This window comes from Cinclus cinclus, chromosome 3, assembly GCF_963662255.1.
Source record: "Cinclus cinclus chromosome 3, bCinCin1.1, whole genome shotgun sequence".
Classification (NCBI taxonomy): Eukaryota; Metazoa; Chordata; class Aves; order Passeriformes; family Cinclidae; genus Cinclus; species Cinclus cinclus.
Genome location: NC_085048.1, coordinates 108,698,835 through 108,712,700, shown reverse-complemented (window position 1 = coordinate 108,712,700; position 13,866 = coordinate 108,698,835). Strand labels below are relative to the sequence as shown.

Below are 13,866 nucleotides of genomic sequence, written 5' to 3'. Positions count from 1 at the left end.
GGGAACCACCGGCACGTGGCCAGGCTGAGCCCTGCCATGCCTGGAGGCACGAGCATCCCCCCACCCCTGCACCGCCTGGGGACTCATCTTGATTTCGTCGGGGTGCAGAGCATGTCCTCTAGGAAGGGGCTGCAACCAAAGCCCATCAGCTTTGCCCTGCCAGTGGCCAGCTCGAGAACGGTGTTCTCCAGCTCTGCGCTGATCTCCAGAAGAACACGCCAGATGTGCCTTGGCTCGCGGGGACATCACGAGGCCATTGAGCTGCAGGGGGATGTTTCCCCTTTTCCACTGTATGGCAACTTCACTGCACTGTGCCACAATTTCTCCAATAGGATGGGGAGCCCTGAGCCGCTCCCTCCACAATTCGCCGGGGAACTGTGGAAGCACCTCCTTGGCTGTGCTCTCTGCTCCATGCCAGGGCCACTGGGAAATGCTCTGGGGAATTCTTTGAGAGCCACGAGACACGAGCAACTGCTGCTTGCTGGCATCCTGGATCCTACTGTGCAGAGGGATGGATCTCTGCTGTCTCCTGGGCCAGGTGGGGCTTCTGCACCCAAGAATGTTCTAAAAGGTCATCCAAGGATGGCCTGTCTGCAGGGTCCATGGATAAGCACCACCTGATCAGGTGCTGGCACTCTGCAGAGAGAAACCAGAAACTGCTGGTCAGCTCCTGTCCATGCTCTGCCAGATTTCACAGTGCCCACAGCACACTAAGAGTGCTCAGAGCTGTTCGCACAGCTTCCCATCCATCCTCTCTTCTGGAAGAGAGCAGCAGAGGCACACGTGCCGCCTCCTCCAGCTCAGCCCAGGAGATGAACCTCCTCCCCAGCTGCAACAGCAGGACACTTATGTGCCACCTGCCCTCTCCCAAAGCCGTTCTTGCTCCCGGGCCTTGAAGGCCCATCCCCACCTTGAGACACCCGGGGCGGGAAGAAGAGCTGTCCCCGGACGATGTCCTCTCTGCTTTTGAAAGGAAGGTGCCTGCACACCAGCTGATAGAGCAGGATGCCCAGGGACCAGATGGTGGCTGGCTGGCCATGGTAGTGGCCAAAGAGGATCCACTCCGGTGGGTAGTACTCCCGCGTTCCTATGGCACACGGGCACAGCTCATCAGGCCAATGCTGATTGCTCCCTCCCTCCCAGCCAGCTCCTCAAAAGCCAGCCCCAGCTCCTGCCAAAATGCAACTTGGCTGCAGCCGGCTGAAGCAGCATTCCCCCTCCCTCCCTCCTTCCCTGTGTGTTTCACACGTGGAAGCACAGGGGAGAAGCTCCACTGCCCGGCTGGGCCCCGGCTTTGGGCTCACCGGCCATCTGGGTGTAGAACGTGTCCTGCAGGATGGTGCCGCAGCCGAAGTCGATGAGCTTCGCCTCGCCGGTGGCCAGGTCAACGAGCACGTTCTCGGCCTTGATGTCGCGGTGCAGGACGCCGCGGCTGGTGCAGTGCCGCACGGCCCCCAGCACCTGCCGGAACAGCGCCCGCGCCACGGGCTCTGGCAGGAACCCCCCCGCGTGCAGCAGGTGCCAGAGGTCCTGACAGCGCTCCGGACGCTCCATGACCAGCGCAAAGCCGTCGGGCAGCTCGAACCAGTCCAGGAGCCGCACGATGCCGCGGAAGCCGGGCCACGACGCCATCCAGAGCAGCACCAGCTCCAGGGGCACAAGGGCGCCGTCGTGCTGCGGGGGAGCCGCCATGCCGTCAGCGGTGCCGATGCTGCACTCGCCTTCGCCACCCCCTGCCCGGCGCCACCGCAGCTCCCATTGCCCATGGCCCGGGACGCTGCGCGGCCCCCGCTCGCTCCACGCTCGCTCCCATCGCAGCGTCCCGGCTCCCACCCGGCCGGGCCTGGCCTTACCCCGCCCGCCACGCCCCGCCGCCTGCTCCCGCTGGCCCCGCTCACTCACCAGCCGCGCCCACTCCAAGACGCGGTCCCGGGACACTCGCTTGATGGCCACCTGCAAGCCAAGGCGAGCGGAGGGCTCAGCTCGCCGCCCGCCGCCCGCCGCTCGCCGCCCCCCTCCCCGCTCCGAGCCGGCCCCGTCTCTTACCGGGACGCCGTCGGCGAGCCGGGTCCCGGCGTAAACGCTGCCGAAGCCGCCGCTCCCCAGCAGCGGGCCCTCCCGGTACAGCTGCTCCAGGGGAGGCTTCTCCGCCCGTGCGGACGGCACCGCGCTCTCGGCATTCTGCCCGGGGCACCCGCCCGCCCCGGCCGCCGCTGCTTCCCGAGCCGCCCCGGGCTCCGGCGCCTCGGGGCCGGCGGCCGAACTGCCGGGCGGCGAGGCTCGCTCGGGGGAATGCGCCGGCGGCGGGGCGGGAGCCGGGCGGCTGCGGGCCAGCTGTGGGCGGAACCGCGGGAGGGGCCTCGGTCGGGGCCGGGCCAGCGCCAGGGCCCGCGCCAGGCGGAGCCAAGAGACGCTGCTGCTCCACCACCGCCACCAGCGCAGCGAGGAGCTCGTCCACAGGCTCTTCAAAAGGTGCCACAGGCGGTACGGACTGAGCCCCGCGGAGGCGGCACCGCAGCGTGCCCGACAGGGGCGGGCAGGGGGCCGGCTCGCCCACGGCCGCCTTGCGGGGCGCGGCATGAGCCGGGCTGGGAGAGGCGCAACAAGGACGGGACTGAACGGGATCACAGGGAGTCTGAGAGGGAGAAGGGCACGGAGGGCGAGCGGGAACTCGAGCAGAAAACCGATCGAGACAGGCGCTGCTGCTGCTGCTGCTGCTGCTGCTGCTGCGGAGCCGCCGGAGCGCGCGGCCGTTCTGCCGTTGTCTCCGCGAACCCAACGGAGGAGCCGCCGCGCGCCCCGTGGCACACAGGAAGCAAAGTAAGAATAAATGAAGCTAATTCCTATTAGAGAAATAGCCAAATAAAGCAGTGGAGGAGTAAAGAAGACTGTTGGCTTGTGGCTTTCTTGTTTGAGTGAGATGAAGCATTTTGTGGGGAAGAATTGCCTCTTCTGATAATTTTGCCAGTGTGGGCTGGAGCGGAGCTTTTAAATTTCAAGTAGCAAAGAGAAATCGTGTCAGTATTGTCATCCCTTTTCATTCTCTGCTGAGACACTTGCAGGCTGCCCAAAGACATCGTCTGCAATATGGAACTTGGACCCAAATGGATTGTTAAGTGTGTCTGGATGTCACCAAATCTATGGGAATGACAAAAACTCTCCAGCAATATTTTTAGTGTTAGAGAATCTAGGAACAATGATATTCTGACCACGATGTTGTTCTGGCTGGGATGTGAAACAGAAATAATTTAATCCATACGTAGCCCTGGTGTACACAGAAATTTTGTTTGTTTATTTCCTGTCAGTGTTAGTGACAGAAGCATCCATTGCTCAGTTTGGGAAGGCTGACCCCTGACATGGACTCTCCTCAAGTGTGTCTCTGCCTCTGACACTAGAGAACACTGAGTGCCTTGAGAGCTCGTGTTGCCTGTGGAATGCTCCAGCTGACAGCCACCAGAAGCTGTGGACGTTCTTTTGGTATCTGATGCAGAAAAGGAGTTCTCCATAATACCATGCTACTTAAACCCACATTGGGATGCGGCTGTGTAGTGGCTCACCATGGAGCAGATTGCCTGCTTTGTCACTGCCAGCCCTGCTGATCCTGCAAGGGACCCTAGTGTATCCCATGCCTGTTTTGCCTGCAAGCAAAGCTTGCCTTGCCTTAGTAGTGTGGAGTAAATAGAGAAGTAATAAAATGGACAATTAAACAAGTTACTTTGGAGGAGATCCTCATGCTTTCACACATCAGCCCTGCATCTCATGCTCCGTATCCTAGTTTGAATGGACAGATGTGTGCTAGGGAAAAAGCAGGACCTTCCCTTGAAATGGAGAAAGTAAAATCCTTCCCACTGAGTCAGTATAATTTTGAAATCAAGAGGTTCTCAGGGAAAGATAGGGGGACAGGAAGAACAGTTCTCTACTAAATATACAACAAGGCCAATCTAAACAACAATAACTATGAAATTAACAGGAACCCAGTCACAGTTCCTTTGGTTGTGTGCTCTTTTCCCCCCTGGTGCAGTTACCATCGCCATTGGCAGTGAGCTCTGGCAGGTTCCCAGTGGACAGGGCAGGTGTGTGGATCCCTGCACAGCTGCAGGAGAGCTGGGGGTGATGGCAGCTGTGTCCCAGATGGGAAGGGTGGAGGAGAGACTCTGCTCACGAATCCTTGGAGCAGTGTCGGTCCCGGTGCTCCAACAGGATGCTTGGAGATAGCAAACTGAAGCAGGACAGCATCCTGGCAGGGGTGTGAGGTCCAACACCAGAAGAGGCAGCTCCTGGCACTGGGATGGCGCGGTGAGGTTTTCCAGCTGCCTTCCTCCTTCCAGAGCCAAAAAGGGGTGAGTACCAGTAACTGCCCCCCCACCCTCCTTTACCTTCTTCGAATCTCGTGGCCTTGGCCTCCTTCCCCACACTGGCCCCGCCCTCCCAGAGAAACTCACAAAATCAGGGAGGCTCTCCCTTCCCCATCTCAAGGTCTCAAGGACCTGGCCATCCTTAGCATGTCAATGGGAAAAAATATAAAACTATAAAATATAAAAAAACAAAACATACCACCAAAAATATACACAATAAAAAATATAACAACAAAATTATTAAGATACAATCAAAATATATTTATTGAAACCTACAGATAACTATCAGAACATATGTACATCTGGAACTATACAGGCTAATGCATAAATCCTTGTCTTCAAATGCTCATTGGATAGGCAGCAGCTTCTTCCTGGGCTTGGAGGAAAGAGCTCTTCTGGACAGCAGGAAAGGACTTTGTGGGTAAATGCACAAAAGAATGTCCAGAGAAAACTTGGTGGAAACACAGGAGCCAGGCAGGTCTGCAAAATGGAGACACAAAATGTAACAGAGGCTGCAATGCAAACCTAAAGCATCTGAAGCTCCATATTTCACAGAACACATTTCTTGGAAATTCGTAAATAGCTGCACAGGTTAACATTCTCCTACCATCACCCTCTGGAGGCAGGCCAGGGGCACACCCTGAGCCACTTCCACAGAGCTCCCAGGGGAACTCCCTGGCCTCTGGGCTGCCCTGGGACAGCAGGGAGCCCAGAGCCCTGTGCTTCCCAGCAATGGCTCAGCTGCACATGCAGCCTCCTGCTCCTCTCCCTGCCCCACAGCTCAGCAGCCCTACAGCTCCATGGGGCACTGGCAGCAGCACAGCTCATGGCAGGGGGCACCTGCAGGGCACAACTGCTCCCTGGCAATGTGCACAGGCTCTCCAGGCTGGCACAAGACCCTTCCTCCCACCAGAGAGCGGCCCAGCTCCCACCTTACCTCGGTGGTAGGCTGAGCCATGCTAGTCCTTCACTTTGTCCTCAATCCAGAGTGTCTTCAGGCCCCTGAGCATGCCATGACTAGGAAGGGCAGTGGAGAGAGCAGGGGCAGATGCACACCCTTCCTGAGTATTTTGTCATTTCTGGCACAGCTAAAAGGTCAGAACCGCAGGTGTCCATCTCAGCACTTGGTCAACTTGCTGGAGAACATCAAGCCTTCACCAGCCCAGGATGCTGGAGAGGTTTTCCTGGACATGTGGGGGCTGGCTGGCAGCACGCTTCTTCAGCTTGGTGCCCATCACCTTGTAGAGGGCAGAGGCGAGCCTGGTGACCACCGTGCGCACATTGGCGCTGCGGACAGGCAGCGCCTTGTTCTCCAGGAAGGACCAGAGCACGGGCAGGGCATAGCGCTGGACCACTTCAGGGCTCCTTGCATAAACCCCTTCCACAAGCACTGCCGGGACAGAGACACAAGCTTCTGAAACAACAACCTTAATGCAAACAAGGATCCACCTCGAGATTTGCTTCTTGGAAGCCTCTCTGGCTAAGAGCAGTGAAATAGCACACAGAGCCCAACGATCCAGAAATGGCCAAAGCAGCTGATCCTCCCCAAAATAGAACCACCAACACCTCAGGAGTACTGTCTCCAAACAAATACTTGCACCTGTGGCAGAACTTGTACCTTTACTGGATCATTTCACAACCTGTTTCAACATCAAGAATGACTAAAATGTCAACTTCCCTTTCATTTCCATTAGGAAGTTGTCTAAACCCACACTGAAGATTTGGAAATGCACCATGGAGATTCAATTGAAAGGTTTCTAAGAAAAAGGACAATTCCATCTTTGTGACTCTTGATGTCAAAGTGCCAGAATCCAATCTGGCTCTTCCCTTTGCTCAGTGGCACACAGCAAAGGGCACTATTAGACCACACTTCCAAACTCCAGCCCACCAGACATGGGTGCTGCTTGACAGCTGGATTAGAAACATCAGTGACTAGCTGCTGTCTTTGGCACAATGCTTTTGTGCCTTCCAACAAACAGCTGCTTCAAACCTCAGGGTGTCTTAGGTAATTACCCAGACCTCATTGCTGTGGCATTTGTGCATCTCCACATTTTAATGTCATTCCCCCTCCCAATGTTAATGGCATTTTTCTTGCAATGTGCACTGCAATAGTAGAATGTAGAGAGAAAAATGCAACACAGATGAATGAAATTTAACCACAACACGAGTGTCTTCTCCCTTTCTCTCTGAAGCCTACTCCCTGCTCAATTTCTGAACTGAACTTTGTCAAACACAGGCAAAAAATTGACAACCAACAGGCTCCTTGCATGGCAGATGTGGCTGAGACCTCAAAACCTGAAATGCTCTGGACACCATTCATATTTTCTGATCAGGCAAAATGTTATGCAGTAACCACTTCTTATTCTGTGGTGGAAGAGACTTCATTTCCTCTATGCTCGTAATCCACCAGCAATCATCAACATTTAAACAGTTCCTGAAAGTGCCCAAAACCAATTCTGCCAAGCAGGAAAAGGGTTATGGCATCCATTTCAAAATGGATGTTAATTTCAGTTAAAATCCAATTCAAGACATTGGTCACAATGGAACTTGAGAAAACATTGTTTGTTCCCACTAAATCTCAGAGAGAACATCTGCTCTTCCTAAAAGAGTCCTAATTTATGTTTATTTCCTTTATTTGAAGAAGAGATCAAAATATCTCCAAAACTAAATTCCCTCTTCCTAGACATCTACTTTATCCCAATGCCCTTTCAAGGGCTTTTGACATTCTCAATCACCGAACACTGCGCATTTGAGATTCCTGAAGAAGACACCAAGTCTATGAAACCTTGCATTTAAAGATGCTGGCACACTTAGCAGTGCATTTAGACCCCGTTAAAGCAAGGCTGTAAATCATCTTGTCCACTATATAGAGAGATTATCACTTTTCCATTCCTGGGCTGTTGCTGACATAGCAAGCTCCTCTGAGGAATCAGTTATCAGCTGCATTTGTAGCATTTTGGACAGCACTAACACAGGAAGACACTGTTTGCACACCCTGAAATGCTCAGTCCAACGCCACTTTGACAGCACAGGCAGGGAGCCTCAGCACTCTGCTTCTGCCCCTCTGGCCCCAAAGGCTGCCTTGCACCAAATCTGTGCCCCTAATCTGGGTGCTGAGTTTTGACCTAAGCTGTGACCCCCAGGCACTGCAGGGTTCAGTCTCAAAACTTTTCAAGAGCAAGATGAGACTTCTGTGAGGACAAAACAAACGGATTGCCTGAAACAGCACTTGCTACATTTTCCCTAAAGGACCAGAGATGACCCTGAGCTCCCAAGAGAAGAGCCAGCTCGGGTATTTTTAACCCCTCCCTTTCCTGGAGGTGGGCTCTGAGATGCCCCAGTGAGAGCTCGGCCCCAAGGCCGAGCGCCACCCCCGTGCCAGGTACTGCACACCTCTGCAGCAGCCAGGGAAAACCTGCCAAACACAGCTGCCTTGGGCATTGGGCAGGAGGGACAAGCTCAGCACCTCCTGATTTGGAGCAGCTACTCTACTGTCTATTGCCAGGAATGCCCTGGAAATGCTCCCTGGGGAGACCTCTTGGCTTAGCAGAGGCCATACCTGTGATACGCTCTGTCACATCCAGCAGAGCTTGGCCACTCAGCTGACTCCATTGGTGGCTGAACTCTTTCATCAGTACTACTTTATCTACAAGAGAAACACACGTTTCTGCTCACTCTTCTGAGGTCCTAGGAGAAAGGAGAGTGGGGAGGGGAAGGGCAGGGGCAGCCCCAATTTATAAAATCAAGTAATTTTCTGCTGATGTACTTCTTTCCTTCCAGCCTACTTGAGGGGGGGGTTAAATTCCCAAAGAAAACCTCTCCGTTCACATTTGTCAATGCAAAGTTGTCTGCTGGACCGGGAGCTGTGTTAAACATTTCAGATCAAGGACCTCAAGAGTTCAATCACACGTAAGCAGTGAAAAGGTTTTGAACTCCAGAGCAAACAGGAAGAAGCCCAGACTTGGGATACACAAAGGCACAGAGTCAGGCAGTTCAGGAGTTCGCAGAGCAGCTGAGGTGGAGAAAGTGGAAACTCCCCTTGAAGATCTGCCTCTTCAACACTCCATTTGTCAGGCATATTTCTCCCGAGCAGCATTTTCAGTGCTGACATAAATCTCTGTGACAAAGGAATTTAGAAGAGTCCTTGCCTGTGTAGGTATTTGCCACAGCCATCCTGCCCCATGAAAACAACATGTGGAACAAGACATCACTGACAGCTGGATTTCTATCTGCTTGTTTTAAGGAAATGCACTTGGTGAATCATAAGTGTCCCATTTGAAAAAAGAAGACAAATGGGAAAGGTGGAACGGAGGCAGCTAATGCCTATAATGTGGAGCCTTCCAGGGGGCTGCTCTGCAGGAGCCATGATGGGCCAGTGTCCCTTCATGGCAACAGCAAAGCTATTCATTTGGGAAATCTAATGGGGTCCAAGCAAACTCCAAAATCCCCTTTGCCTCTGAATTGTAGCAAAGCTGTAGTCCAGGACCTCCTCTCCAGACAAGCAGCACAGAGCCAAGGGCTCCTGGCACTTGTGGGAAATGCTGATGCACATTCAAGCCTCTTGGGGGACTGGTGCCTAAGGACTGCACCCCCACAGCTTCTGGTGGATGTCAGCTGCAGTGTTCCACGGGCAACAAGAGCTCTCCTGGCACTCAGTGTTCTCTTGTGTCAGAGAGGCAGAGACACAGTTGAGGAGAGTCCATGTCAGCCTTACCAAAATGAGAAACGGATTTTTCCAGCGCTTTCACAGCTGCAGCATGAACCCCGGTATCCTTTGAGTTCAGGCTCTTTAGTATTCCTTCCACTAAACGGACAATCACGGGGTTCAAGGCATCTTCCAGGATGGCTATCATTTCTGCCAGCACGTCCAGCGCCATCTGCTTCACTCTCTTGTGCGTGTCAGATATTCTCAGGACAAAATGATCAAAAATCTGTGAAGAGAACAAGCAGCAGGAAAGGTGGATTAAAATGTCCTTGTTTGGAGAGGGGATGTAGAAATGAGCATTCAATACCCGAGAAGGTTACACACCATCTTTACCAAGTTCAATAGAGACAAGGATGGAAATGAGTAGCCACAGTTGTGTTTGTGCAAGACAGGATGGAGTTTGGAGAAGTATCTCTGTAAAAACATTTGGGTTATACCAACCCAGCCTGATACTTCTCTTCCACATCCAAACCCATTTTTCATCAAGAGAAGAATTGCCATGCTTTCAGTGGCTGGATTCCTTTCATTGAACCCAGCTGGGAGTAGGAGACAGCAAAGGTTAGAGCAGTGGAAAATTCTGTCATCATGTGATGAACAACATCAATAGGCACCTGCCAGACAAATACAGCTGGACTGAAAGAACTTGTCCTGCATGCTGGACCTGAATTAAATTTGTCTGGGTAAGAGGGACCAGCCTGTCCCAACTAGGCAGGATGTAGTGCCAAGACAGACTGAATTAACTTCATTGCTACAGGCTTGGGAGAGGAGCTGAAGGGAAGGGACAGTGAAGATACCCTACATACCTGGACAATGTTTGTGGTGATGAGCTTGGGGCTGTTTTTGCACAGGTCTAGGAGGAGTGCCACTCCTTCCATCCGTGTCTCAAACCCCTTGGCTTCCAGGAGATCATCAAGCTTCTGGAGCATCTCCATTTCATCCACAGCTGGAGGCAACGTGACCTGGACTTTTGGATGGTGTAGGAGGCGTCCATCCGAGGTCGACTTCACCCTGGAAAATAAAACCAAATGATGGCTTGTTGGTGATAATACCTGCAGATAATTGTGAGCAAAACATCCAGAGGTGATTTACTCATGATGTGATTTCAAGCTAGAGAATCATGAGGCTCTGAAAACAGCATGGACTTCAAGACAATCATTACGGGAGACAATCTACAAATATTATTAATGCAGATATAGGCATTTTTTATCAAAGAAAATTTGTAGGAAAGGAAAGAATCAGTGGCACAGGCCATCTCTCCAGAAAGATTTTCCTGAGGAAGAGAAATGTCAAGCTTGTTGTGTGCTTTGTCGCATCTAACAAAAGTGCTCAGTACCGTTGACTAGAAGGAAATGTGGCCTGGGGCTTCTTTGAGACATGGCTCCTCATCTTCACAGGGCTCTTGACAGATGGGCGTTCACCCTTCTGCTCTTCCATCCCCTACAAGGACACAGAGAAACCCCACCAACATTTAGAATATAGAATAGGAAACCGTCTGCTTAAAAACACAAGTTAGAACCAGAATCACTGCTACCAAGGCTTAGGGAAATATTTGCAAACCTACAGAAGGAAACAGACCAGAGATTCAGTGATGCCAACTCTTTGTTTGCAATAGCCCAAGGCAGGTTATGGGTGCTGCCATAGTGAGCAGCAGTTTAAACTCCCCAACTCATGAGTCTCGAGCATAAATGGCAATAATGGAAACTGGTAGGCACCAAGAGATCTTATAGGAAAAAGCAGAAAATTAGGACTCTTTGGGGTGGGCCAATTTTGTTGGAAGGTGATTTGGTTCAACACTCGCTCTCCCTGTTTGTGCACAAAGGACACGCTCCCTTCTATAACGTAGATAAAAACAATGAAAGTCCCCCCAAGACAAATGATTTTCCTCTGGATGCTGCTGGATTCACCAAGCTTCTTCCAGCTCCACAGGGCTTGACAGCAGGGCAGTATTCCCAAAAGACAGACGGTAATTGTAGCAATTAGGATTGATTGGGACATCTACTGCAGTTTTGGAAATTTTCTTGGCACTACTGCTTCCAGTGTCTTTTGCAAAGACTCTGTTCTCCTCAGAAGCACTTTTCTCACTTCATTGCTTTACTGGGAGCAGAGCAGGGACAGCAGGGTGGGGAGTTATGCTTAAATGTAAACCCACTTTCTCCTCTTCCCCTTTCCTCTTTGTGACCAATAGTCAAAATATTCAAAGCCCCACTTTTCCCCTAAGAATATCAGTTCCTTTGTGGTCTGCAGATGAACAGGCTGGGGATTAACAGCTCATTCCCAGGAGCAAAATGATTGAGCAGAAGGGGAATGAGATAAAGACAGATTAGGTATGTTTGATGTCCTATTAGCTGTGGCTATACTTGCACAAAGGAGACATTTCTCCTGCCAAGCACTTACTTTCTTCTTTATTCTTCTCAGAATATCTTCCAGGTCACAGGCAGGAATGGATCGCTCCAAAAGTATTTTACATTTTGGATGATTTATCAACATCTTCACCATCTCCTGTCCATAATGCCTATGGAAGGAAGGAAGGAGGGAAGGAGGAAGCAAAGGGGGGAAGGGGGGAAGGGGGGAAGGGAGGGAGGGAGGGAGGAAGGAAGGCAGGAAGGCAGGAAGGAAGGCAGGAAGGAAGGCAGGCAGGCAGGCAGGCAGGCAGGAAGGCAGGAAAGAAGGCAGGAAGGAACGCAGGAAGGAAGGAAGGCAGGAAGGCAGGAAGGCAGGAAGGCAGGAAGGCAGGAAGGATTGATTCCAGGTAGGAAGGAAGGAAGGAAGGATTCCAGGAAGGAAGGAAGGATTCCAGGAAGGAAGGATTCCAGGAAGGAAGGAAGGAAATCGAACAAACAAAGGAAACCTGTTAACAGAAGAGGCTGATACCTTAATGTCATTCGTTGCAATCCTTGCATGAGATGGCATTACCTACTCAGCAAAGTGAGAGAAAAATATCATTTCACTCTGAAACTGTGGGTGTGCTTCTGTGGGATCAAAGGATCCCAGGGAACAAGTGAAACACATCTGCTTTGTTGTCAGATCCCATTAGAAGTACCTTGCTGCCATTGCTCAATAATTTGCCTTCCATTAACTGGCAGAGAATCCAGCACAAAACACCTCAGGCCTCCTCTTGACTATTCTATATGTATGCAGAGCAGCAGCTAGTTGCTCCTGTATTTTTGGCAGCTATTAATTGAATCATCAAAGTAAGGGGATTTGGGTGGCTTGGGTTGATTTTGCCACTAGGAAACCAGTTTTCCTCCAGAAGAAATTTAGAGGTCATTGAGTCACAGACAACAGCATTCTAGAAAGCTGCAGAAGAGGTTTAGACAGACTGAATACATTAGCCCTGAAATACTTCTAGAAAAGTTTTAAGTTAACAAGAAAGATCTGCTTTGGGTCTTTCAGTGATGAACATGAGGCAACATTTTGGCTCTGTGTTGTGCACCTAAGATCAAACAAAACTGTTTGACTGCCAAATCTGAGCTCTTTTGATCTCAGGAAAGAATCCTTCAAGTCACAGGAAGTTGGCAATGCTCCTTCTTGCTGGACAACCTCAGCTAACCCACTACAGTCATTTCCCCAGGTAATCCAGAGCAGTGGTCACAGCACCAAGGCTGACAGAGCTCGAGAAGCGTTTGGATGATGCCCTTGGGCACATGGAGTGACTCTTGGCATGTCCTGCACATGGCTGGCAGCTGGACTCCATGGCCCCAATGGATCCCATACAACTCCGGGTATTCCATGCCTCTATGGCCCTTATCCACACCGTGAGGTAACTTAATATTGCCTTTCGTTTCCACTCTTTTGTGGTTTTACCTTTCTAGACAGACACAAGGCAGTTTTCCTGTGTGAGGAGGTGAAATGAAGATGGTTACCTTGTGTCCTTGTGGCAGTCCTGAGCAAGCGTCCCTGCCGCGTGCGCCAGCCTCTCAGCCCTGGGTGTGCCTGCGAGCTTCGTGACTCCAATTTTCTCCATCAAGGACAGCAGCAGTTGCGCCGCACACTTCCGCACCTGGGCGTGGCGGCTCCTGGCAAGAGGAGAGCAAACACTGGGGCACAGGGAGAAGGAGCAACAGCAGCACAGGCCTTGGCCAGAGCGTGCTCCCTGCCATTGCTGCGGGAAGGAGGCCTGGCTTCTCCCTGCAGCTTCAGACACCTGTAGAAGCTTCTGTCCTCAGAGAAACTCAAATTAGCATTGGACACAAGGACTGTCTGCAAGGAAGACGGAGGAATTCAGTCTCCCTGCACGACCTGATACTCAGTGTCTTTGCCACAATTTCCACTGAGAAAGATAAAAAAATAGATTACATATGAATTCTTTAGAAATGAAAGACCATTCATGCTAACCTATCAGAGGGCACCCATTACACAGAGCTGCAGCAGGACTGAGGCTCATTCCAGCCATTTATCCCCAAATCTGCAGAGCTTTGGAAAAATACAGATGCAGAGAAAACACACTGTGGGCCGTGAAGTTGCAGAATATGCAGCAATGCAGCCTGTTTCTTTTGTGAGGATTGGCAAGGGGTACATCTGAATGTTTTATCCTATTGCAAAGATGGGGAAAGTGTGGCAATCAATTTACCCAGATTGTCCAGTTCTAGAGAGTGCCTTTGATAATTATCAGGCTCAGCACAAACACTTAAGGCAGCATTTGCATCAGCTATTCCATAGTAGTGGGCCTGTGAAGGTGTATGTGCAGTGATTCATCATCTCAAGGCTAACATGAAACACCAGTTTGATTAGAAAGTAGAGTTCTATGGCCAGGACAGTCATACAGGACTCCTTTGGCAGGAGCTGCACCTGCTGTGCAGGCTGTGT

General features: G+C 51.5%; 1 protein-coding gene across 1 annotated transcript in view; it reads right to left on the bottom strand.

Moving 5' to 3' along the window:
- Nucleotides 1–1,320: 1,320 nt before the first annotated feature.
- LOC134041984 (serine/threonine-protein kinase pim-1-like) overlaps nt 1,321–13,866 on the bottom strand; it is a gene marked incomplete at its 3' end in the record, with an annotated part of 30,438 nt that continues 17,892 nt past the window's right edge. The window contains exons 3-5 of the mRNA XM_062489055.1: nt 2,047–2,142; nt 1,903–1,953; nt 1,321–1,674 (exon numbers count right to left, since the gene is read on the bottom strand). Coding sequence (XP_062345039.1) covers nt 1,321–1,674; nt 1,903–1,953; nt 2,047–2,142 — 501 coding nt within the window. The remainder of the gene's footprint in view (nt 1,675–1,902; nt 1,954–2,046; nt 2,143–13,866) is intronic.